A 26,509-nucleotide genomic window follows, 5' to 3' on the forward strand; every position below is an offset into this window, starting at 1 on the left:
TCGGTCAGCGCTCGGGGAAAGCTGCCGGGGGAGCACGGCGTCGTCTGCGAGGTTCCCGCCTGGTGATCGCAGGGGACCGCCCGCTGTCGGACCCCTGCGCGCAGGGATGAGTGCCTGCTCATCCCCGGCGATGCTGCCCGGCCAGTGCCGCGGTCCTGGGGCGGATGGAGCAGACCGTGCCGTGCCCAAAAGGGAGAAACTGGGGTGGAATGAGCGGGCGAACCCTCCTCAGGAGCCTGCCGCGTTTGGCTTCATCCAAGAACGTGAGCTACTGCGTTGGAAAACTGAGCAGTTAGTATTCCTGGGTGAAGCGACAGCTCCTGATGTCAACAGGGCTGAGGCGTAAGGCACATAGGTGAAACAGAGCAATAAAATCCATACAAATGCAAGGAAATGGTGCTGAATCCAGCCAGTTGAGTGCATTTTCCCTTGTACTAAATCCAGGCTGGAGTGTGAGCTTGTAATACGTAACATTTGTTATGTAGGTGGGTCCAAGAGCTGTCTGTGTATGAGATGGAGACCCAGCTGTAAATCAGCTCTAAGCAGGCTGTGAGGTGGCTAAAGAGCCCGGCTAAAGAGATGGGCTCATATTACAAAGTTGTTCATTTTGGTAGCAGGAGAGAGAAGGGGGAGAAAGAATGAGACGCAAAACCATTCAGGTATTTTAATAGAAGTATTTCTCATTATTGTTCTTGTCCTCTGCATCTAATCACTCCAGTCTATTTACAGTCTTTTCTTTAGTTTCCTGTTGGGTTCCATCCAACCAGCACCCACGTTTCCATTCCACTTAACAGGGCGTTGCAGCTACAACGCACACAGGCTGTGGTGGGTGCTCCCTGTACCTTGGCACTTTCACCATGGGTGACATCAACAGCCTGCATGGCGCTCGCATCTGTCCTGCCATGCCGTGCCTTACGCAGCATGCCCTTCTCTCCTGCCCGGCATGACTGACTCTGTGACTTGTCACCTTGGACGACCCTTCACAAGCTCAACCTTAACAGAGCCCAAAGCTCCTTAATTTTCCTCTCCACTTGCGCTTTTCCCGGTTACCTTCTCTGTCTTACTCAGGCTCAAAGGTATGGGGTTGGCGCTGCGTCCTCCCAGCCCTTCACACCACACACCCACGCTGTTACAGGCTTGCAGCCTCTTACTCCTTCCCCACTGGTCTCTCTCCATAGGCAGAATGTGAATCCATCCCCTGTTTGTACAGCTGCCGTACTCGGAGGCCTTAGCCACAGACAAGAAAGTGCTCTCGAAAGTGTTCTTCTTAGCAGCTGTCTGTATCAAATCTCTGCTTGGCAAAATAAGAAATAAATCTCTAGCCTACATTTTCAGCCTTGTGGATCCTGGCTGCTAAGATACAAGACTCCTGCCTTAGCCATGCAATTTGTCAATGCTAAAATAGTGTGGCCTTTCAATCAAATGAAACCAGTTTCATCTGGGAATTAAACTAGTCCTCTGTGTCCCGTTGCAGCAAGCGTATATTTTTCATATTCAGTTCTTTAGTTTTTTCCTGCTAAAATCAAGGAAATATGAGCAAAACCCCAATATGTAGTTAATAAATGCATTAAAACATTTGGCTGTAGCTGCATCATCCTTATCAAGCAAGGGCACAAACAGTGACAGACAAATCAGTGTCTAAAAGATAAGCCGAAGAAGCTCTTGCTAGGTTCTGGTCTTAGTGATACCAGTAAAAAAAATCTAACCTCTTTCTTCAGCTTTCCCCAGGATGTGAATTTTACCCATCTGAGAAATGCGCTGGATTGTGCGTGTCTCGCAAATGAAGCACTAGATACCTGCTAGTACAAGCTAAGGAAAAATGGATCAAGAAATAAAAAATACGCTACTGGGAAGTGACTGCATGCTTGCTGACGGGGGAGAAAAATTGCGCCTCTCCGTTGCAGAGCTGTCTCAATTGTACGTCTGTCTTTGCCAAAAGGCTGTGCTACGTAGCTAGGTCAGATTTGCAACAGAGAGCCAATGCCTAAAGCAAAAGCCTTAGGGGACCAGCTTCAGATCCCGCACCACTTAAACACTACAGATCTCTGCTCCCTTCAGTGCTGTTACACCCAGATCAATTAGGTATGAGGTTAGAAACTACTTTTGAAGTCAAGTCCCTGATTTTCTTGTGTAAAGACATTGGGATATTGCTTCATCATTAGGACCACAGCCTGGGGGAAGACTGTTATTGAAGTTGTGGCATATACAGCAAGAGGTTAAGAATTTTTTTTGTTTCAAGCTTTCATTAATCCATTTCTTGTTACTGACTGTACCTTTATTGTACTTCGGTTAAATAAACCAAAGGGCATGAAGATCACCAGGGGTGATCAGGGCTGAGCAGAAGAGGCATCTTGCAGATGGTATAGATGCAGCTATGCAAGTAAAGCAGGTGGATACTAAGGAGAGGATTTAGTGTCTGTTAGTGTTGTTGGAGCTTGCATTCATAAGGCAAGGAGAACGGCCTGCCAAACTAAACCACAGGAATGCTCAAACAGGTGTGACGGAGGATGTGGAGCGGCAATGGAGTTAACTGTTAAGGAACATGAGGTAGATTCAGGAGTACAACAAAAGGAGAGGGAAAAAAACATAGGACTTCAACAGTTTAAAGTGACTAAGGGGAAAAGGAATGGGAGATAATGGCCATACTCTGTTAATTATAATTAAAAAATGCTTAACAGCAGAAAGAATTTTTATTTTGGCCTGGAAACCTTTAGGAAGGAGAAAAAGGCAATCGTAGCTTTATTTGTTACATCCTGAAACTGTTTTGTCCAGCTTTTGGGAAAAGGAGGAGCTAGTTTCCCTTTAGCAGTATATGGTCTGCTTCCCCAGAGTGAGCGTTCCGATGTTAGTGCCGGGTGACTAACAGTGCCAGATCTGCCTGTTTTTCAGGAGAGTGGTGAATCACCCCAGAGCCAGAGGAATCAACAGGGCTGGCGTGACACGTAGCAGTGGATTAAAACTGTCATTAGCTTCATCTTGCGTTTCAGGCTCTCATTCGCTTTAATAAGCTGAGGGCACACACTGGCTTTTACCAAAAGTTGTTCTATTCAGAAAATACCAGCTGGGGACAGGAGGATTGCCAGTTCATTTCCAGGTACCACCACATCTTCCTCCCACAGCTTGGCACTGCTTTCCTCTCTCTATAGTGAGCAGACAGGAGAATCTAAAAAATAAATCTGCCCCTTTTCCCTAAGGCTTCAGTAAAGATTACAGCTACTGCAATTGGAGGTGAGGTTCAAACAATGCCACAGACATTTTAAAGCGAGGTAAATCAGTACTATTCCCCTGATACTCACAATGCCATATCCACGTGCATCACCAAGGGTCTTACTCACTTCTGTTTGTTGACTCCAATTCTCACGGCATTTACAAATCTCCTCCAGATGTGAACACTTAACATATAAATATGCAGCCATCCTTGTTTCAAACATGGAAATACAGAAGTGGCATTGTCAAAGCTTCAGTATTAAAGCTTGGGGATCAGGAATGATGTATGGAACAGTAGGCAGGGGTGTATTTGGATTTGTTTGCTACATCCAAAAGGAATGCACTTTCATTGTTAAATGCTTTAACTCGTGGGGTTAAATACAGTCCCGAGCAAAGAGAAGAAAAAATGGCAAAGGACACACCAGCACCTTAAAGAGAACAACCCTAAACTCTAGTAGATACAGTACTGTAAAGACACCAGACTGAAAAACAAAGTCTGCGTATCTAGGACAAGGAAACTGTGCATACAAAGCACCATTCAGGTGGAAATCAAACAAGGCAGGAAAACCAGTCTCCACATTTAGGTGGCCTGCATGTCAACACTAATAATAGGATTAATAGTTTGGGGGACTCTTCTGCAGGACAGAACTTAAGCTGCTGCTGATGCTGACCCACTCCATGTTCAGTCTGTTCACCCCTATGGCTGCTACAGCTCTGACTGTTGTCAGCTGTGTTGGTAGTTTTTGCAGTGTGCCCAATTCATATCCCAAAGACTACTGAGTGCCCATAGATGGGAATGACAAACTTGACTGAGCGATGACAAACTTGATTTGTATTTGAATTAGTTATGTGAGGGGGAAAAAAAAAATCCATAGATCCAAAGAGCATTTTAACATGCCATCAATCCCCAGTGGCCTGGTAGTTGACTGAGAAGTCCTCTGAAGAAAACCCAGCATTATCGTTTTGGCTTTTGAGTCTTGTACACCAAAGTGATCTGCTGCACTATGCTTTTTCCCCTCCCGTTCTCACTTCAAGCTGGTGGGCAATTTTGACCCTGCTGGCAGAAGCTGGCCTCTGTTGCTCTGGTCACCCTGCCCCTCTGTCACACTCCATGTTGCTGACTGATACTGAGGTCCCCCCAGCACTGGTCCATAAAAAAGTTCTCCATGAAGAATCAGAACTCCAATTTCAGACTGGATTTTATCTTGGTTAAAGGCAGACATAGTGAGCAGAGACTGAGGAGACAGTGTGGAGGGTTGTAGCAGGAGCTTAGGGAATTTTGTCTTTTCTTCCTTTAGGGCAGGAAAGAAACTCAAACATTTCCTACTAGCACAGCTTGAGGGATGAGCAAATTGGATACTGAACGTAAAAACTGAGTACAGACCTGCTGGAAACCCCTTTTGCTTGAGCCCATAGCATCCCAAGCCTAGGAGCTCATCTGAGTGCCAGGCTGCAAGCCGTGAACTAGATTGGCTCATGCTTCGGTGCAGTGTAACTCCCTGCTCTTCGCTCCCCATGGCCTTACTCTGCTGCCCAGACACTACGCTGACACCTGGAAGGGCATTTTGAGGAGTCATGTAGATGTCCACGTTGGCAGCTTTAAGGCGAGACACAGATGGAGGAGGCATGGGCTCACATGGCTTGGGCTGGGAACCTCAGCCTTGACTGTAAATGTCAGCACCTTATCCAGGCTGATTTAGTGTTGTCATTTAGTTTCACTTCAGGAGATGGTTTAGTTTCTCTTCCAGTATGAAGAGAAGAAAAATGGGTTTATAGCTAAAATTTTAACAAAGCAGATTTGAGAAAAACCTGAAGAAACTGGTTAGTACGAGCAGGTAGACTGAAGAGTCCAAAGACAGAAATGTGGAAGACCCTCAGAATTTTAAGTCAAAGGCAGAAAGCAATCTACAACTTGCATCCTAAGCAGGGAAGGAAAATTGTTTAGGGAAGTAACCGGCTGATTTCAAAAAGGGTTTAAGAAATAATAGGGAGCTCATACAGGATGGAAAAGGAATAATGCAACAGAGAAACCTCTGTTTTGGCACTTTGCTATGGAATGAAGCAAGAGCTGCAGAACTTACGGGTAATTTACACATTGCAAAGAGTTTAAAACTCAGTAAGAAGCTTTCTAGTCAAATAAAAAGAGGATCAAGAAAGAAGTGAGATAACAGGCAGCAATAGGACTGTCAAGACTAAAGATAGCTTAGATGCAAACCAATAAAAGACAGGATGGTGATCGTTATGAGGCTTTTAAAAAAATACCACATCTGAAGCAAAAGAAAGCAAAAGCACAGTTCTAAGAACTCCTGGTGCTTGTGTCAAGGGAGGTTAAAGAACAGTCACAAACCAAGAGTTTATTAGCAAGGAATGTAAATATATCTAAGTGGGGCAGGTACCACATGACTGGAAAATAGCAAGCAGTGCCTGTATTTGAGACATGAAAAATAAAACGCAATGTAGCAAACTGAAGACCTGTTGGCCTGACCTCAGTAACACACAAATCTTTCTATTATGTGCTTTGATAGAAAGAATAACTCAGGATGCAAATATAGTTGAAATACACAATGGGCTTAGCAAAACACTTCACTGCAGACTAACTTCACAGCTGTCTTCGACAATTGACTTTTACAGAGAAGAGAATGTGCAGATGTAGTTTGTCTAGGCTTCAGCGAAGTATTTAATAGGGTAATGCACGACAAGCTATTAGGTGAGATGCAGGCAGGAACTGTTAAAGGGGAGATGACTGCACTGGATAAGAGAGGAAAACTGGGGGGCATTAACTGGGTACTGTTATTTTGAGCCCAGTGTGGTTCTGGGCTGCATGAGGGGAACACCTGCCAAATCAACAAGAGTTAATGCTGTTGCACAATACCCTGCTGAAGCTGCAAGACTGTTCACAGTTCAAAAGAAAGATGAAAGCATGGACAGAACAGGGAAGAGCTATTAGGCTGATCGAAGGGATGAAGAGCCCTCCCTTCTAGAGGATTCTGGACTTGCTTAGTCTGGCCATATGTAAACAGGGAAATAGGACTGGTTTACATCATGGGGTTTATCCTGGTGACTGGGGGAAAGAGGAGAAGGGAGCTGTTACTCAAACCAAATTGGCACAAAAGCATATGAGCATTAACTGGACGTGAGTGGCGTAGCCTGGAGGTTGAAAACAATTTCCTAACCTGCAAGTTTTTTGCTTTCCTAAGCAGCAAGTTTTCAAAATTGCACCCCCCAACTCTTCCAGATGAAGAACCAATATCAGAAAAATAACTACTTTATGTAGATTTAACTGCAACAGAGATTATGTGATGTCATTATATCTATTACCTACAGTGCCTTTCCATCCAATGCTCTTGTTTAAAGAGCAGAAAGTTTCCACTTCAGGAGGATCACAGGAAATAGCCGGCATGTAGCCTCAGTCAGTTGGAGCCAAGCTCCAGAATTTCCACAGATTTGTGGTGTTGGAAAGGCTTCGTCAGTTTGCGATGATAAGGTTTTATCCTGACTTGCTTGCAGCTGTTCTTGCCCACATCGTCACAGCATCTTCATAACGAGCATTGCTTCTCTGTGGCCTAGATGTTATGGATTCATTTTCTACTAAACCCAAGATGCAGCTAGCTAGAGGATGACCACAAAGCCCCAAACAGGCACAAACTGAGAGTTCTGAAATATCTGATTGATGTACTAGCAGCAAAGCAAGAGCTGCAGAACAAATGCAAACCCTGAAGCACCATCTCATCCCCTGACTACTGAGAAACACCAAACAAGGTGACATTACAGCATCATCTGGAGTTTTGAAGGGTGGAAGGAGGTTGAAATTCATGTTCTACTTGCCAGCAGAGAAGTGAGCTACGAGGTCTGTCACCAAGCTTTAAGAAAGGACCAGAACTAGCCAGCACACTTTCTGAAGACAGGAAGCAGCAGGTTCTCAAGTGTAGTAACAACACAAGAGGCTGCTTCTTGGGAACAAAGCCCATAAACCACACAGCTAAAGAGATGTGAGAAAGGCCTGTAAAGAGAGAGTAAGGGTGAAGTCTGGAATGAGACTAAGCAGCACAAAGAGGAACCAAATCCTCCCTCTACCAGCCAGCTGGTAGAGGCCAGCATGCCCTACTGCAAGGAGAGCAGCCAGTCCCCCAGCAGCCCTGCCCCTCCTTGCTGCGGCCAGAGGGAAGGTTTTGCACCTGCAGCAGTCACTGGTAGTCTTCATCTGAGAGAGAAAGGAAATCCACCTGCTACCCACTCATCCAAATCCTTATCAAGGCAAAAAGGAGGATAGTAACAGTGCTTCTGTTTAGACTCCTGATTGCTCCAGGGCAGGAAGATGTGTGTGTTGACCAGCTGACCACCACTCACCATGTGGGACTTATGGATCAGTGTGGCAAAACAGAAATAAGTAGCTATCTTGATAAGAAGCTGCTCCTTCACTGGATCCTTTCTCCTTTACAGTTTCTAATGCATAAGTATGCCTCACTTACATTGCATTTCACCATTTTGAATATTTGAGTGTTGCTGCAAGCAACTGAGCTAGCTAACATGATGCTTAATGCAGAGGAAGACAAAGTGTTTTATGCTGTTGTGTCAGCAAATGAGATTTGCTTATTTCTAGAATTACTAAAAGTCTGGTTGTGGTGACAAAAAACCGTAAATGGTCCTGAAGTTGTGGTTCATGCCAAGCAGATTATTGTTACTGACAAATACTGAAAGACTTTGCTTTGAACATGGCCACACTGGGTAGAATTTTGTGTTCTGATGTTAAGACTATGTCTCTGTCTGAAGGGAATTTGCAGTCCTGGGGAGAATTCCTATAATAAACAGCTGAAAGTATTTGTCTTTATATTTTAGTACCTCTGGCACCTATATTGAGAACTGTTTGAGGTTTGAAAAATAGCTGTAGATGTGTTGTATGTGAGCTAACGTGTTTGGTTTTGTGGTATTAATAGGACAGATTCTGGCTCAACAGTAACTCCACTTCTTTTGTGATTTCCTAAATCATGTCCGCTTAAGTTTTGGGCCCTTAGTTCTCAGCTGTCTCAAGATAAACCCCTGCTTTCTTCTCCCTTTAATTTGGTAACCTAGGTCTGCAGTTTCCCTTGCTGAATCTCTTTGTGATTAGCCCAGCAGATCTGAAGCTCTGTCCTTACTAATTATAGGTGCTCTTCCCAAAGACGAGGAGCAGAATGTGCCAATGATCACCACCTTCCTTAAAGCACAATGCTATTTATTTAGAACAAAATGTTATGGAAAAAACACTTAATAAGCCAAGAAATGACTCACACACCTGCTAAGCGTTGCCTGTCTTCCTTGTGGTGCCCTGGCAAATATGATAAGCAAGTTCTGCCAGCTCTTTTAATTCAGAGAGAGCATCTGTGTGTCAGATCAGGCTGTCTCTCTGCCCCAGAAGACAAAGCTGAGTGCCAGGATAACAGGCATGGAGGACTTGCATGAATACGCGCAGGTTCCACAGAAACACTCTTGTTCAGCCTGGAGCACAAATGCATAAGTAACATGTGCTGCCCAGCAGTCTGTCCAGACCATCCTTTCCATGCTGTGGGCCAGCAGTCAGTTCTTGAGCATCTCTCCAAAGCTGGATGTGCTCCTGCCGGTAACCCAGGTGCCAGTCATGCTGCTCTGTGAAGTCAAATGCCTGCGACCATCTTGCATATGGGGACAGCAAGAACTTGCATGGCTGGGCAGCTGAGAGTACTCAAAAGTAATCAGTAGCTGTTGGACTTTCTGTATGGCCAGTAATGGGCATTGTCCTATGCTCAACCACATACAAGATCGAAATAGGAAAAGCATCTGCCTGGACAGAGCTGTTGTGCGTGTTGGCTGTGACCCATCCTGGGTGGTCCTGGTGCGTTCCACGCTTCATAACCTTTATGGCAGTTCACTGTAGCAGCATTTGAAAGCTTGGTGTTTTCACTTCCATCATGGGGATATAATGACTCTCAAATACTTAAAAACTATTAAAGATGATGAAGATAAAATGATTTCAACATTAAACCTCTTTCAGCTCAGTTTAGGAGACATGATGCTTCCAAGCCCTCTGGAATGAGAGGTCAGAAAGGGCAGCTGTAGCCCATGTGGGAACAGAATTTTTCTAGTGAAATAAAATGGATTTTCTTTTTAAGAGAAGTAATGATTTTTGTGGTCTGTTACCAGATTGGCAATGGCTCTGGTCGCAGCCTCTTTGAAGTCTGGGTTTGGCTTTAAAAAGAAAAAGAGCCATACTTGTGTCTTACTGTGCTCTTTTTGGGGAGGAAAAGTTTCCTTTCTGCCCCATATGAAAAATCTGGGCCACGTGGCAGAATGGTTGTGCTGTCCTGCACTAAGATGGAAACAGAAGGCTCGTGAGGGCATATTGCATCAAGTCACAGGCTGTGGTGGTAACAGAAGGCAGGTAGGAGGAACATCAGTGGCCAGGCTTCAGGCACTTGACTGCCCGGCCAAGACTGCTGTTGTAGTGGCTGCAAAGAGGGAGGCTGATCAACAGGGTGAGTCAGAGCATTAGCATAAATTGGGGTGAATTCCCTGTGGCTGCACTGTGCAAGGGAGTGTGTTTCGGGGAAGCTGACTCCAGGCACGTACGAAGACCGGGAGCCGCTGGGCTGCTCTACCTCTACTGCTTGTGACTCATGTCACTGTCACTGCAAAGAGCCTTGGACTGCATGGATGATGCAGGCTTACTGTGATTGCTGGCGTTTCTGCCCTAGCTTTGTGTCATCTAGACATGCCTGTACCTGGAGGCACTGACTTCACCTTCCTTCGCCAGGCAAAAACAAGAAGTCACTACCCAGAGGGGGTGTCCTTTGCTTTTGGTCCCTGGGCATAATAAGGCACAGGTGCATTTTGCATGAAATGGTAGCTGTGTTGCCATGCTGTGTCTGAATGCCTAAGAAAGCAGGGCTCCCGCAGCCCTGAACAGCCAGTCCGTTAACCAGTTACAGCTTCCTTGCTCCCAGTGCAAATGTGAGAAGGCCACTGCCAGCCTCTTGGTCTAATGCACAGTAAGGAAGGGTTACTTGACAGCTTTTCTAGGTGCAGGGAAGGCGTTCCCACTGCACCTCCTCGCCATGTAAGCCATGTGTGGGAAGCGTTGACCGTGCAGTTCTGTGGTCCGTGCTCCTAATTGGGAGGCAACAGGAAAGTGACTCATGTGACATTGCATCCCCTTCTGCACAGGGAACATGGTGACTCGAGGGACAGGCACTGGGCCACACAGTAGCTGTGAGATTGACAGCAAAATGATATAGGCTGGCAGTGACCAAGCCCTTGGCTGGTTAAGATCACTAGTGAAGGCATTTGAGCTCCCCTTAGGAGTTCCTCAGCTATCAATGACCTGTGGGCACCAGCAAATAGAGTTCTGCTCCATCAAGAGCTGTCATACTTTGCCAGTGTTTTAATTCCTGTGGCTGAAAACAGCATCCAGTGATGACAGAACAAGGTATTTAATGTTAGCCTGTTCTCATGTCTGCTTGGGTAACTCCTCCGTGCATGTAGGTGCAGTAGCATAGTCTGAACTTTTTCCTGCACTCACTGACCATGTCCTGATGTTGCTCCTCTCTTGGCTGATTCTGACCTATCAATATTCCTTATGAGATTGTTTTTCTCCATCTGCTCTGGTTCTGCTATTGATCTTGACCTGGCACTAACCTTTTCCAGCTCTGCCATGACATCTCTCCATTGCAGATTTTAATTCTTCTTATGTTCCTAACCTTGTCTTATCTCAGACCCTGCTACATGCTGAACTTTTTTGAACTGACCTAAGAACAGAAGCTAAACTTAGCCATGCTGAATTCAGTAGCTTCATCTATTTATACCAAGGCCAGAGTTTTCCTTGTCACTCTTCCTGCTCTAATGTCAGCTCTCAGCAGCTCTTTGGTAGTTCAAGGTGCTGTGGTATCTTCCCAGTGCCAAATACCCTGCCTAGTTATGTCTGTCTGTGCATGGTGATAGTGACAATGTCACCAGATCAGAATGTAAGTGCAGTTTATCTGCCTTGGCTGGAGTAAAGGGTAGTGTGGGTGCAGGGATACAGACATCTGGGCATATTGGGCTCTTGAAAAACAACGGGGCTTTTTTGAGAGGAGGTGGAGAAGAGGGAGAAGTGAGGTTGATGTGGCTTATGTGCTTTTTACAAGTAATATCTACTTAAATTAATCCAATCTGAATTCCACCTGCATCCCTGTACCTCATCTGTAGCAGTCATCCCCCAGAGCCACTCAGCCAGTCATAACAACACAGGGTGAAGTGCGATGTAGTCTGGATGAATCTGGATCCAGATTGTACCAGGGCACTCTGCCTCTTTAATGGCCAGCGTGAGATCTGTCAGTGAGCTGTACAGTGCTGACTATGGAGAATCTTCTCCTGAGGCAGACTAAAGCTGCGGGCACTCTGGTCGCACAGATGCTGGAGGCTGACTGGTGTGTCAGTGGAATATCAAAGTCATAACCTGAGTGATTGGTACGTGATGTAATGATTGGACTGGAATGCTGTACACAAGCAGAGGCATCGTCACCAGTTGTTTACTAACTCTGGTGTTACACATAGCCTGAGGTTACATCAGGCTAAGGAGAGCACAGCCAGATTTTTGTGAGGTGGGAACACTAGACCGGTGCCAGGAAAACAGCTGAAAATGTCAGGGTTTTTTGATAGGTATTTTCCTCCTCTCATTTCAAGGAAAAGCCTTGAAACGTTCCCTTGATGGTATCCTTGGTATAAGATTTCACAACTCTCAGCTAGCACGTGTATTTTAAACCCTCAAAGATGTGTGAACTCCACCTTGGTACAGATTGCACCATTGAGGAAAGACTCTCTGTCTTGTTACCTGTGTGTATTGGATAGAAACCAGTTCCTTGAGTCCAGCTTTCCTGTAGGAAAATAAACAACCTCTTGCCCCAGAGTCCCCAGACAATTATAACAAAGTGGTTGTACAGCTGCTTGCATTCCAGCTTCTGGTGAATGTGAAATCGCTGTCAGCAGTGCTGGGACATGCACAGCCCATTCTTAATTTTGTGGGGTACACATACATATCATGTTGCAGTACAGTGGGAGCTTTCCAATATATTTTAGTCTTCTCTAGTAGAAGTCCCATTTTAGGAAATCCATGCCAGCTAAGATAGGAAGGCTGTTGCCTTATAGCCCTTTAAGAGGCTAATGATTCTTTAGGATAATCGTTTTCTCTTTTTTAAATCGCTCTTTAATCTCACAACCTCCAATCCCATAGTGCTTGACTACAACCTGCCAAGACGCCGGCCTTTAGCAGCAGGTAGCTTGCAATGTCAGCTGGAGCGCCTAGGGACTGTCTGGGGGAGAGAGGCTTAATGCAGAGGTGGATGCAGGGTGAGAGGACAGTAGTGTTCTGCTTTCTAGGATCTTGGTTGGCGGAGGCTTATTCCTAAAGTCTGTCACTGCAGGCTAATGCCAAATTCCTTAGCTTTATTCCATATTCCACTGCTTCAAACAGGAATGGGCAGTCACAGTGCTGTGCGTTATACATCTGCGTGTATAATGTTATGACCAGACCCCGTTATGTTTTAAAGCTTACGCAAGAAAATAAGGATCTTACCAAAGCAAGACTCTATCAAAATTATCAGAGGTTTCTGGGTGAAGACTGTTAAGAACGTGTTTAAATCACTTGATGCTGAACTTAATCACGTGCTTAAGATTAAGCAGTTAGTGATTCCTTTAATTTGAGTCTGAGTCTACGCGTAACAGATGCCTTCAGAGTCAGAGGTATGAAGAATCCCTGCAAATCTGCCAGTGCCTTTTCTCTCCAATCCTGGAGATGGCTGAGGTGATCAAAATGTTGTCCAGGGACCGTTTAATGCTGCATCTCTAGTTGAATCATTGGCCACCTATTCCTCTCCTATCCCCCACTTTGTTACCTTCTGTGCTGAAATGGGAGCCTGTAATATGAAATCCCCTTGAATGAAGGCTGTGGATGGCTGTTCTCTTCTAGATCCAGCTGGTGGGAAAGTTCACCACACTTGGTCTGTCACAGCTTTTTCCTACTGCCCCTCCAGACCTCCTGGCAGGGTTGTGTGTATACATTTTAGCCTAAATGAGCGGGCAAGCAAACTGTTATTCAACAGGTTAAGCTGACATCTGATGGCACAGCAGTGTAGAGTGCACATCCACCTCCAACCATTCCTCTTTCTTAGCTGCCTCATTAAACTGGCTTTCCAAGTTTGCACTGCCATGTAGTGCAAAGCAACACAGTAGAGCCCTGGGATTTCTTAGCCCTTGGATTTCCATGGGTGAGCAGACAGAGGGGAGGAGAGCAGACGGCTGTTGCATGTCAAGGGCTTGGCTATGAATGAGTAATTGTGGATGGATACATGGGTAGGCAGATTAAGTGCAACAGCAGCAAGGATTCAGATTTTGCTGCAAGGTGATGGAGTGGCCCAAAGTGGTGATGGATGTAGCTGAAGAGGGCTCCACTCATCTAATGCAAAGCCTACATACTGCACTTCTTGCAGTCAAGCAGTACAAATACAAGAGAGCAAATCTAAGCCAAGAACTGGGTCTCTTCGCTTCCTCCCTTCAAGCCAGGGTGACTTGGTGTATGTTGAACATAAATATAGCTCTGCTGTATCAATCAAAAAAATCTGATGTTTGATTTTTTTTCAAACATCAGCCAGGTGTGAAGTCTTCTAGTTCTGTCACGATAATGAGTTCTGCACCAAAGAAGAGTCAAAACTAGACTCCATAGCATCCTCTGTGAAACCTTCAGCCTGAGAAGGAACCCTTCTGTCAAACTTCAGCCACTTTTCTGTAACAGAATTTGCCTATTTTCTTTGAGCTATTTTTGGCTGTTCTTTAGATATATATGTGGTAGAGGAAGATTATGACAGCAATTAAAAAAGAATTGCAAGACGCTGTGCTGGAGGTAATGGAAGAAAGGTGTCATGGTATGGTTGTGCAATAGCTTCATGTTTTCCATATTGCTCATGCTGGCAAGCACTGTGCGGCGAGAGGGCTCGGTACCTGAGTAGAAGGGTCATTGTGGCATGTTACAGTATTGGTGATATATGTAGCAAAGGTTGCATCAGATGGCTGAGCATCAGCAGTAAAGAACATCTAAAGAGCCCTAAAGTGGGAGAAATCCATGTGGGAAGGCCAGCGGGTGACTACGTGTACCTTTTCCCAGAAGACATCAGATCAAAATAGTTACAAGCTGAATCCCCTAGTTTTTCTCTGCTGTCTGCTGAGAACCTAGTGCACTGGATTTGAAAACAAATAATTTCATACTCTGTGGCCAGGCTAGTCAGAAAGCAGCTATAAATGGGAAACTGAGAAACAATGTCAGGGCAGAAAAGAGCGTTGACCTCTCAATATGATCCTTTAAATTGAAAAAGCTAAAAAAGTCTGGCATAGATTTCATAAACAAGGGAGTTGGGGAACAACACAGTTTGAAAGCATAATTGGTTTTCGTAAAGTTTTTATTGACAAATCCTTTTCCTGATATGTTGCCTCTGTATGAGAGAAATTAAAGCAACTGCTTAGATACCGTTATTTGTCAAATGTTGTACCTATGGATCCTCTAAGAAAACTGAGCAGGCAAATTGCTCCTCTTCCCATGCAGGGTTCTCACTTATCAGTTTTTTTCCTCTGCTGATCTCTCATTCTCCTCGTTCATTTCCGAGGGCCCTAAGCAGAACCATTTGCCTCTCAGCAAGCTCTAATCTGCATATGGAGAGATGATGTTAAAGAAAGATGCTGATAACCATGACACCTGAAATGGTTTTATGCCTTCAGTAGACCACAAGTACCATGGAACTATAGTGTTGACCTTGCTGTATTAATTGCCTCTAGCCTGAGCATACTTCTTGCCTGAGCAGGCTCAGACATTGCATCGGTGTCCTCTAGTAATGCACAGAACTCTTCTTACACTAGCTAATTGAGTCTAACTGTCCCGCTTGGAGGCAGATGAGTAAGTATTAGCCCCACTTTACACCTAGCAAGAGTGGGAGGGGAAAGTGGCTTGCTCAAGTTTAAATGGCAACTGGTATATGGCAACTGGTATGAGCGATGTTGGAGTACCCTGTTTGCCTGCACCTGAGCCCTGTGCATGCAGAAATTGTAAAGTTCCTTATGGAACATGGGAGATGAGTTAAGCCTTGGGCTATCCATTTGGTGTTAGATGCTATATTACTTGCTGGGTGCTAGGTAATGTATTGAGAAAGGCATGAGGGGACCAGGCTCAGAGGCACAATTTGCGCTGCCAAGCAGAATAACAGTACTAGTGACATGGTGGCAACAGGCTTGCAGTGGCCTGCTGAGCGCTGGCAGGAGGACAGCCTGGGTAGTCCGATGGCAAAAAGGATGCTGGCCTCATTTCAACTGCTCAGTCTGGCTGCATCAGTGCCCTGGTTGGTATTTCCTTCCTTCTTCTCTAGAGAAAAGACAAGATAATTTGAAGCATAAAGTCAAGACTTTGCCCTCTGGAGGGATTCCAGGGTTGCAGATGGACTGGGCTCTTTGCAGTGCTGCTGGAAAGCAATTACATATGCAGTTCAGGGGAAGGGAAGAGGAGGAGGAGGGAAAGTCACTGAACTGACAGCAGGGATAAGAAGGTAGCTCATTAGCACATCATCTTTTCTGCACCCTTCTGTGTGGGAGCAGATCTCCATATGATGACATTCAGAGTCTGGCAGGAATGTCATCCTGAGCTAGGAGGAATTTCTCTGCAAGAAAGTGTGAGCGAGTAGGTTTAAAGAGATCAAAAGTGAGCTCCTCTGTGGTCCAAAGAGCATAAAGGTTCATCCTTCATGGTCGTTCTCAAACTTCACCATCAGCTGCTGATCTGGATTATGAAGAGGAAGCATGGAAGTAATGAGGTATTTATTAAAAAGAAAAACAAAAAAAAAACCCAACCAAAAAAGCCCCCTTCTGCTGCACATCTCATCCACTTTTCTTGCTCCAGCCTTGGAGTGCACTCCAAGAGGTACCTATTTATTGCACTGTGTCTATGGTAAATCATAGCTGGGAAAGATGGTGTCTCCCTTTACTCTGTGAACATCCTTTATGGCAGATGAATTTTTAAGTGAACATTAGAAGTAGAGAGCTGATTATGTACCAAGCAGTGACTTGTGCTTGAAGAATTCCAGTAGGAGCCGTGCAGGAGACCTTGCTGTCTCTGTATGGCACTCATAACGATTTGGAGAGCGTGAGTCCTGTGGCAGTGGCAATGGTCTCTTGGAAACCCCATGGTACACTGGCAACAAAGATATAATACACTTAATTATGAGCTGAAGGGTGAATTCCTTACAGGCTTATTGAAAAGTCTCGTGTGATTGTTTAACAGCACTAAAGTGTACATTCTCTCATCCCCTGAGCAGTCCCCATGGCCCCAGAGGAAAATGTGAGCAAAAGCATAGCTTAACCGTTCCCTAAAGGAGGTAGTCGTGAATGGGAAATGTGTGTGTGTGTGTCTCACCTGCCAGGCAAGCGTAAATGGCTATGCACCAAAATAGTCCTCCATGGCTCAGCTCGTATCTCTTTTTTTGTGAAGATGTCTGTGTTACATGTGAAAATATCTGTGTGAGGATCTCGCGTCCTTTTGTTGAGATGGGGAGAGGAAGGGGCAAAAAATGAACCCACACTGAAAACTTTTTAACCCAGTGGAGCACCAAGTAAAGACCAAGCCTTTTTATTTTTCTCTTAATTCTTCTGTCTCCTCAGTACAAGTGTTTTTCAGCTCAGAGTGGGGGAAATGGAGTGCCCACAGGACCTGCCCACAGGACCTACAGCGCCATGGTGTGGTAACACCTCTTTTTGGACAAACAATCAGCTCTGGCAGTCTGGTTTTGCAGCCAAAAGGAGGCTCTTCAGTATTGCCTTCAGCTTGTGTCAGTATAGGAACTGTGCCATTCACTTGGGCACATCCTGCAAGGTGATAGTGACAGCAAGGTGGAGGGCAGAACTGAAGAGAGGTGTTTGTCTTTAATGCAGCCTCCACCGACAGAGGATCTCAAAGCACTGTACAAACACCTGCTGTAACCTCCAGTGGATAACAATACCTGACAGAGAATGCAAGGGACAGAGAAAGAGGGTGAATTCTGCAGAGGGCAGCTGCAGAGCCTGAACAGTAGAAGCTGGGAGAGGAGAGAGGGAATAGACGCCTCACCCTAAATTCCTGTGATCCTGATTTACACCCGTGTAATTCGGTTGGAGTCGGTGCAATTACATTAGTAGGAAACCTGGCTGAGAAATAAAAAATGAGCTCCATGTCTCTTCACCAGTTGTTCTTTGTACTATTAGCACAAGCTTTCTTCACACTCCAGAACACACTCCATCCCGGTTATAGGAAATTGCATGCTGCAACTGTTCAGCAATGCTTTTCATATGTAAAAAAAAGCAGAGGACAAGAGGAGAACACAAGATGTGTGCATCAAATACCGCACAGGTTAATGCAAAGACATTTTGGACCTAATCATCCAGCCCTAGAAAATTACAGCTGGGGCTATTCAGCACCCTCAAGGCAGCTGTGTGCCTGCATGAAGAGGTGTTCCCTTTCATTTGGCAACTGCAACCCTGTGGCATTAACTGCCACAGGACACAGCGGGGTGGCTGGACTAACAGCATTAAAATGGAGATGGTGTTTATGGAAGTGAGCAATTGGGTTAGAAAGATAAAAAGGATGGCATCCACTGGCTGATCTCTGCAGGTCTGGGGTGGGGTCTTCTCCTGCAGTATCCTGTGTGGTTGCACAGTGGTGCCTTGAATGCCTCTGCCTCTCTGGAAAATGACTCAGAAATGTTGGAGAGCTGCAGTTAGTTGTTCTCAGAAAGGAGGTGGCAGGACCTGGAGAAACGAAACAGGAGCTGGAGTGAAAGAAAAACAGAGGTGGACAGTGAGGAATCCTTTTCAAAGTAAGTGTGCGCAGTGCAGCTGCTTGCCATGACATGCTGATGCCTTTTGCTGTAGGCTTACAAATACCCCTTAAACTACTCTAACTGCCCCTTTGCTAGTATAATTTCTAGCATGTGTGTGAGCCTGAGAAAAAGAAATCAAAAGCCAACCAGCCATACCCCAAAACATCAATGCTGCAGAAGTGACTAACTGTGCTGGTCCCTGAGGGGACATGGTGACATCTTTAACCAAACCTAGAGAAGCACATGGCCTGCTCTCCCCACCCACCTCCAGGCTGCCTTGGGAGTCAGGCTTTCGAGCCTGCAGTCCCACTGACACGTGTGCTGCCTCTCCTGCAAACCTTCAGAAGCCCTCTGCTCCCCAGCCCCTCTTCCTTTGTGCCCTAGTGGCAGTGATTAAATATTGATATGTTAATGAGCCTCTGACAAGAAAAACAATGCTGCGCTGCGCAGGCTGCCATTTTGGGGGGCTGGAGCTGGTCCCTGGCTCCCTGAGGGCTCCCGGTGGTACCAGGGACCCCACTGCTGCTGCTGAGCCAGATGTACGGGTGTCCCCTAAAGCAAAGGGACAACTGAGAAAACCAGAAAGCTTTGTGCCCCCTCAAGGCGTAGACTAGAGGGTGGCTGCTCTGCAGCCCTCTAGTTCAGCTGTTTTCAGTCAGTTTTGTGATGGCAGACTGGTGGAGATGCAACTTGCTCTCTCTCACACAAACCTCTCTCTCTGTTTGTTAGCTTGTCTGTTATTGCTGTAGAACTCCTAGTGCTACAGCTGCAGCCCAGGGATCCTGCTCGTGGCCGGGGTAGCACACTGGAGGAGGGTCCTGGGGTAGGAATCTGATACTGAGGGGAAACGATACTGTTTGCTTTCTCCCCGTGCCTGCTGCTCTGCAGTAACGCTCCTTGTGTGGAGCTGCAGTCTGAAGCTGGAACATGAGCAGTGACTGTCAGAGAGATGCCCTTCCTGGCCCTGCACGCCGGCGCTGAATTAATGTGCATTACCCGGTGTGCTGCATCGTGTGCCACGTGGCAATAAGTCACTGAAGGCCAGGGTGTAAATTCCCCAATCCCTGTGGGTTTCTCAAAGGGTAGAGTTTGTTTCGTCTCTTACAGCTTTGGGAGGGGGCATTAGCTTTCAGTCTCATTGAAAATGCCCCACTTGCCTCCCCTTGGCTGCAGGGGCCTGTTCTGATACCTTGTCTGTACTGTAACATGGGTTTCGGTGCCGCATACCCTCTTCCCATGACTCCAACGTGGCAACTGTCCTTGCAGACAGCATTTTGCAACGCCTCAGTGTGCTTCCCATGGTGATACAGACTTATTTACAGGGTCACTTGTGACCTTGCTGTTGTGGTCCCAGGGCTGTGCAAAACCTTCTAAGTCTGTTAAAAAAGCACTTTGGCCAGGCATCTTCAATCTGTGACTGTGCAATGATGCACCTGTACTGCCGATATTAGTAAGCTATCCCTGCAGCCACAAATCTTGCTCACAGTAACAGTACACGCCTGTGGCCATGCAGCACAGGGCATTTTACTCTCTGTTAACCCCACTACTCTATTCCCCATTAACCAGAGTGCACAGTGACAGAGGGCTGCTATGTCTTCAGTTACAAGAGACCCTACAGCTCTACTCGGTTAAGGTGCCTCTTGTGACAGGCAGACAGTCTGCCACCTACCCTGAGCCTTCACAGCCTCAGAGCTGCAGTCTCAGGCTGGGACTACTCTACAGACCTCTACTGGCTAAACAGTGCTGGTCAGGGATGCTGTATTTCTGGCTCCTGAGGGACTGTGAGACTGCCTGTGCACATGCGTGTGTGAGGCTTTTGGAACTGGTGCAAATACTTACTCCCTTTTCCCGCTGCTCTCCCTGCCCTCCAGCACAGATGAACATACTCGGCTTTCCAAAGACAAAATGTGAGTGCAATAGCTGGTACACAGTCCTTCAACAGCAGAGCTCTCACCACTCCCACATGCTGCCAGTTTGGATTTGCGTGGTATGATCTGTTCCTCTCCAGCCTGTTCCCAGCAGCGTGCCCCACAGTTACTCATGGTGGGACAGTCTGTAATGAAGTTAATGTACAGAAAATGCCCTGCTACCATTGCCTGCTCAGATTTCTGACAACAGCGCTCAAATGGAATAGCCATAAAGCTTTGTACTGGAATTGGACCACTAATAGCGGTACACTCTTATTTCCATGTGTTTTAGTAAGGAAACAGCTAGTTCAAAGCATGCATATGTCATGTTCATTTAGGGTCAGCTAGGGAAATCAGCTTTCATTTGTTTTGTTGTAGTTCAGTTATTGCTACTTTGATGTCTTCATTCTGCAGTTCAGGATGTCCAGGGTCTTTCCTGTGCTACATCTCAGAAGCACCTGAATATTATGAAAGCTGCAGCAAAGCACAGTTCCTTCCTCAAATAGTTTACAGGTTAAATAGACAGGGCAGGCAAAAGGTGAAGGAACAGGGGTGGGGGTTTTTTTGCCTACTGTAGGTGCCAGCTCACAGTTTCACTGGCATTCTGCTAAGCTTAAATGGGCACGTGCCTCTGGCGTATGTCTGCAAAGGCTATTTATTTTGCTTCATATTTGAAAGGTGATGACCCAACACAGTAAGTAACTGGTAATATGTATTATCTGGGTTGGGCCCTGAACTGGTACTGGACACTAAAGAGGATTCACTTAATCTAGCTGTGACAGGTCCTTGCTGCTGTGACTGCAGGAGAGCAGGCAAAGGCACAGACCAGAGCTATGTAACAGCTCCTAGGAGGCTCCTCTGTGCTTTAGTGTGAACTGGTATTAAATGCAGGTTGTTCTCCCATGTGTCCCTGCCCGCCTGCCCTTAAAAATCAGAACTGCAGAGTGTTTGCTTTCTGCCGGCCTGTAGGCTGCTCCCTGTCTCTGAGAGATCTCCAGGATCCTGTTAGGACTTTGGATACACCATCAGACGATTGGTGAGAAGACAGCAGTCCTCCAGGGGTTTGGGAAAGGGACCCCTTCTGGGGTCCATGTGGACCTTGGGTGCTTAAACAAGGGTGTAGAGAGTAGCAGGAGGAAGGTGTTCTTCCCATCTGAGCCAGGGAGCTCACCTCAGTGTTAGAGACTCTGACGTTCAGGGAGACGTTCAGCTGCCTCAGGTGCCGAAACAGGACTGGGGACATCACTTGATTACAGGTACAGAGAGAAAATACCACATGCCAAAAGGCCCTAAATAGAGCAGAGAAAGACATAACCTGGCTGGATGCTGAGAGCAAATTCAGCTACGGAAGTGGAAGCGTTTCTACCATGGGGGTGATGAGCCACTGAGACTAGCTAGGGGACCACATTAATCCCCTGTAGTTTGATGCCTTAACGTGCTTTCCCGCAGCATTTGCTTTATCCAGCTCAGTGCCACATTGCTGAGTCAACGGAAACCCCTGTGACATACAGGGTGCCCGAAGAGATGAGCCCTGTGAGTCCCTCAGATCACCACCTTCTGCGTCCAGCTCACTCAGATGCCTTGCGGGCACCTTGCTGCCTTGCGCTCACTCGCCATCAAACCCTGGGAGTTAACCAGCACCTCATTTCTGTCCCTCTCACTTTATGGGATGTGTGAGACTTGCTGCTTTAGCCTGGGACTTGGCGCCCAAGCGGGCAGGGAGAAGGAAGGTGCCGGTGAGGGGAGAGAGCTGTGCTTCACACGGCAGCCAGCGGCACCCCCCACCACCAGGCCAGTGTCAATAGTGGTATTTTTGTGTGAGCTGAAAAGGGGGGTGCTGGGGAGCTGGTTCAGGCTTGGGAAAAACAGTTGGCACGGTTGTAATTGGGCAGGAAACAGGAAACGGTGTCATGAGGTAACAAACAGGAAGCGATGATGGCAGCACAACGCGGCCGGTTTGGGCTCAAACTCAAGGAAAGCGCTCCTCCGCCGCGAGGGGAGGTGGCGGGAGTGATGTCTGCCTCTGCGCGCCCACATACCACTGTTTGGTTTGCCCAGATGCTGTTTACACTGAGCAGCTATTTAAACAATAAGACGAGACCAGTAAAGGCTTATTTGCACTTCCGCAGCCACAAGGAGTCTGAAGGATATGAATGAGTCCTCACAACATCCTTCTGAGTCACATTAGCACTAACAACTCTATCTCGCATGTCAGGAGAGGGGAATGGGCAGCCGTCGAAAGGGATGCTTTCTCAAGGACATGTAGGGGTTAAGCATCCACATCCCACTCCCGTCAGAGAAGCATTGCCTGCTCCTCAAATTCACGCCTAAGGATGTCTCTTGCACAGCCCGAACCATCTTAAAGGTAGTTGTCAGGTTTCAGTTAATGGTGTTGACCCTTCCAAGAGTCACCCTTCACTCCCAGTCATTTCAGCTGCCTCTCCAGGTGAAAATGCTGGAAGGGTCTACCTTTCTCCGTGAACCCTAGATAAGCCGCACGGTTGGCTTAAACTAGACGCTTCATGCTTGGATGGCTGCAGTGAGGTGAGATGAACCTGTGTCTGCTGAAGATGTCTGAGAGCAGATTGTGGAGCAACTGCCAGACCAGCAAGGAAATTCTTCCTCCCCACGTATTAAAAATGTGTATCTGATGTAAAGGCTTCTTAACCATGCTGTCTCCATGAAAAAGGAGCTTTTTGTAATTATAAGCACGTGCACATTTCTACCTGTTCCTAGGATGTAAGTGAACTCTGTCTCCAGAAGCCTGGCCATGCATTGTGAATTGTATCTAGAGTTTTGGAGAACTTCAAAAATCTCCTCCTAAGCAACTTATGACAAATGTAGATACTATTAACAGAGTGAAAATCAGTGTAGTCTTCATGGAGGGAGGGGGTCTGGAGGAAGAAAAGAGCCTCTGTGATATAAGGAGACGTGAGAGGAGGAGAAGCTATTGATGAAGAAGCTAACACCTTCTTCAGGACCTGGTGGGCTGAACTGAAAGAGGGGATTAGAGCAGGGCCATATCTTTTGTAATTATCACACTTTTATCCTGTGTGGGTTTTTTCCCCCAAAAAAACATTTTGCTCAGATTGTCTTGTGTTTCTTCGCTGACAATCTTCCAGAGAACAAATGAGTTTATGGGCAGGAACAAAAACGCTTTGGCAATGCTTTGGCATTTTCTGCCAAAGCAGAAAATGTAAGGCAAATACTAAACAGCATTAATAGAAAAGGAATTTAAAATGCACAGTGATTCATATTTGCACCAGGAATTTTGACCCTGCTCACAAACCGTCATGGGCGCTGTGTGCCTAAGTACAGGGATTGTCAGAGATCTTGCATTATGCCAGGAATGGTCGAATCCTGTTCTGGCTGGTGATGGCCTCTCCAGCTATAAACCCAACTCTCAGCAGATCTGTTTGGATGTTAAATATGAGTTGGTTTAATTTAATTTATAAAAACAAACGTGGTGCCGCTGTGACCTTCTAGGCGGTTAGTTAGAAACGTAGTCAACAAAACCACTGTGAAGCCAGCAACAACTCAACAAATAAGTCATAAAGCACAGATAAAAGATGTCATCGCCAAACAGCCTCTCCTCAAACTGCATGTTTTCCTCATTTATCTGTGTATTTGCAAAACACAACTATGAACAAGGTGCTGTTTTGCACCTTGGGACGCTCCCTGGGAATGACCTGGTCTTCATGCAGAGCAGCCTGCAAGGGTGGGTTGGCTGCAGGGATAGATGGAGTCTGAGCACTGTCTCCATCTTGGTTGGCAGGAGGAAAGTCATGATGCTCGCAGGGGAAACGAAGAAGGATTAAGCCCTTCTATGGTAGTTATGTACTACACTGCTACCTATGCGAGAGGCAAGTCCATCACTATTGTGCACTGTATGGAAGAGATAAAGTAATCGTGGGATCATCTGTGTTATGCAGGTCACATAACAACCAGGGTTATGTTATCTCCAGATGTGGACCACTCTATGTGCCTTAGCCATTAGGTGTCCCCTCTCACATGACATGTCAGTCAGAAGCCCTGAGTGACCCAGTCAGAGGGGAGGACAATGAGATGGAGACCTGGGGAGCAGGAGTTATTTTCCAGTCCACTCCATGCCCTGCACTTTTAAACTTTACCTGCTCTTCTTCCTGCCCAGGGGTGCACTCCTGCAGCCTGGAGAGCTGCACAGAGCCTGTCACCACCGAGTCCCTCGGGCACATGTGTGGAGGGTTGCTGGAAGGCAGTGAAGACCTCTGGGTGGCAGTGACTGCTGGGTGAGCCTTGTAAGCAGATCAACGTTGTGTCTCTCCCCCCTTGCATCTCCCAAGGGCCGAACAGCTCATTGGAGAGGACGGCTGATCTACCTGTGGAGAAGGGAGCACCTATGGGAAGATGATGCTCTGCCATCAAGATTTAAAAGGGAAGGGACAAAGGTACATGCCGGTCCCCAGAATCAAACGCTGTGCATGGAACAATTGCTCTAGCACCTGAAATTATTGCTCTGTACACAGTCATTTACCTGGTGAATCAGAGAGTTCCGTCCTAACCCTGCAGCATGATAGGCCACTGTGCTGCAGAAGTATGCCCCAAAGCTGCACGGGGGAAAGGCGCGAGGATGGCGGTGGTGATAAGACCAGCAGAGGGAGGAGAAAGAGAAAGGGTAGTTTTATGGTGCTGAGTCACGGTGTTGCCCAGGCAAGGTCTGAGAGCAGAGTAGGCAGGGTTAGAGCAGGCGCAAGAGTCATCAAGGAGAAATCTCACTGCTTTGGGCGTCACCGGCCAGCAGGGTCACTGCCTGCAAGCTCTGGGAGCTGAGCTGGCAAAACTTAAACAGAGGGAGCGTGGAGGGGGCAAATCTTGATGTTGACTCTCCAGAGAGGCCGTAAAATTGAAGTTATGAAAATAGTGAAGCGTGGCAGAGGGCCACTGAGTTATGTCAATTCTCCACAACTGGAGTTTGGAGTGTGAGCAAGATGAGCTGGGAGTGTCATATCTACTGCGTAAAATGAGTATGTATTTATGGATCAGGTATGTGAGATAAGGGAATGACAGGCAAACATAGATACATGACTGTCGCTTAAGCCACTACAGTACGTTTGTTAGTGACCTGCTGTGCCCTTCTCATTTTAGCATGAACTAATTAAAAAAGGCTGAGGAGCAATGAAAATACTTGAAATGCGTTTTTACAGAGGTGGTTTCCTCTGTTGGACTAGATGGTTGCAATTGCACAACAACTAATTTAGGCTTTCTCAGCAGCTCTTTCAAGGCTGAGAGCTGTTTGCTGGACAAGTATTGTGCATAATGAAATGCATTCTGTATTTTATCCCATTGTAGGCAATTCCTGTATCAAGCCTAATTTCTACAAGCATCCCTCATCTACACTTTTTTAACTGAACTCCGTGCCCTGTGCTGCATTTGCACCAGCACAGTCCTGCTGCATGTTGTCTCAGCACCAGTGGGTGCTATAGTTACGGGTATATCCCGGCATCTGTTTCCCCTCATCAGCGGACTGTTTAAAGGGGTAAATGGTGAGGGGCTGGAGCCGAACATGGAACAACTCAAGCGAAGCGCTGCACGGAGCAGCACCCCTCTCACTCAATCCAGCTCTGAAATTGTTTAGACTGAAGGGCTCTGCGTGGCTGTGAAATAGTTTGTATCAAGTGCTAATACGAGGAAACACCGAAGAGTTTCTCAGAGTCAGGAGTCCAATCTTAAAACTGTTGTTTTGTCACATTGCTTTTAAGTGAGTTTGTGCAGTCTTTTAAAACTGAAAGCCAAGTTTAGGTGCAGTCGTCAAGCCAGATCCATAATCTTGCCATAGTTGGTGAAAATTACGCTGAGAGAAGTTAGTCGTACAGTTGGGTCTGAGAACTCTATAAGCTTGTTAAGAGAAAAGACTATTTGTCGGTACGTTTACAGTCCTGGCATCATCTGTGGTCCTCAAGAGGAATCTTTGAAATTCCGGTTGAGTCTTCACAGCCCAGAGGGATCTCAGAGCTCCTCCTGTTGAGTTCATACACTGTGGCTCTGAGATGCACTCGCTTGGCGGGGCAGGCTGGTGAGCAGTCAGTGCACAGCAGCCCTCGGTAAGGAAATTTTTGGCCGAAGACGTGGGTTAAAGCCAGGTCATGTTATGTGTTCAGCTAATCTGCTTGTAGTTTCTTTGGCAAGGACTTGGGGATGTGCACACGTGCATAGATTCACATATGCTTTCCATCTCCTCCTGTGTGGAAGCAGGCACCGCTCCTGTTTTTCCTGTGTAGGATCTGTGATCTATTGTGGTAGCTGCATAGTGCGGTACTGCCTCCAGTAAATATTCACAGATTTCCTTGTAAGCTGATGCTTTTTTTTCTTTGCTCTCTCCCGTGTGGATACACAAAGGCATGTGTTGTACCTGCTTTACCCTGTGGGATCTACATAATCAGGTCCACAGGTTTAACGGATTTCAACTCCCTTCTGTCTACGGACACGGTTTCCTGTCTCGTTTTGAGCAGGAAGAGCCGAGTCTTTTTTGGTCTTAGCATTCCA

General features: G+C 46.5%; 1 protein-coding gene and 1 long non-coding RNA gene across 2 annotated transcripts in view; one reads left to right on the plus strand and one right to left on the minus strand.

The window, feature by feature from the left end:
* Window positions 1-881, minus strand: part of CHAC1 (ChaC, cation transport regulator homolog 1 (E. coli)) — a 3,739-nt gene extending 2,858 nt beyond the window's left edge. Inside the window, 1 exon segment of the mRNA XM_009319265.1 lies at window positions 843-881. Coding sequence (XP_009317540.1) covers window positions 843-881 — 39 coding nt within the window.
* Window positions 882-10,422: 9,541 nt separating this feature from the next.
* LOC103912822 lies at window positions 10,423-17,443 on the plus strand. The gene is made up of 2 exons (XR_663394.1): window positions 10,423-10,645; window positions 16,888-17,443. It is a non-coding gene; the product is annotated as an uncharacterized LOC103912822 (long non-coding RNA).
* Window positions 17,444-26,509: the final 9,066 nt, after the last annotated feature.

The sequence above is a fragment of the Pygoscelis adeliae genome, unplaced genomic scaffold (assembly GCF_000699105.1).
Source record: "Pygoscelis adeliae isolate BGI_AS28 unplaced genomic scaffold, ASM69910v1 Scaffold22, whole genome shotgun sequence".
Taxonomy (NCBI): domain Eukaryota; kingdom Metazoa; phylum Chordata; class Aves; order Sphenisciformes; family Spheniscidae; genus Pygoscelis; species Pygoscelis adeliae.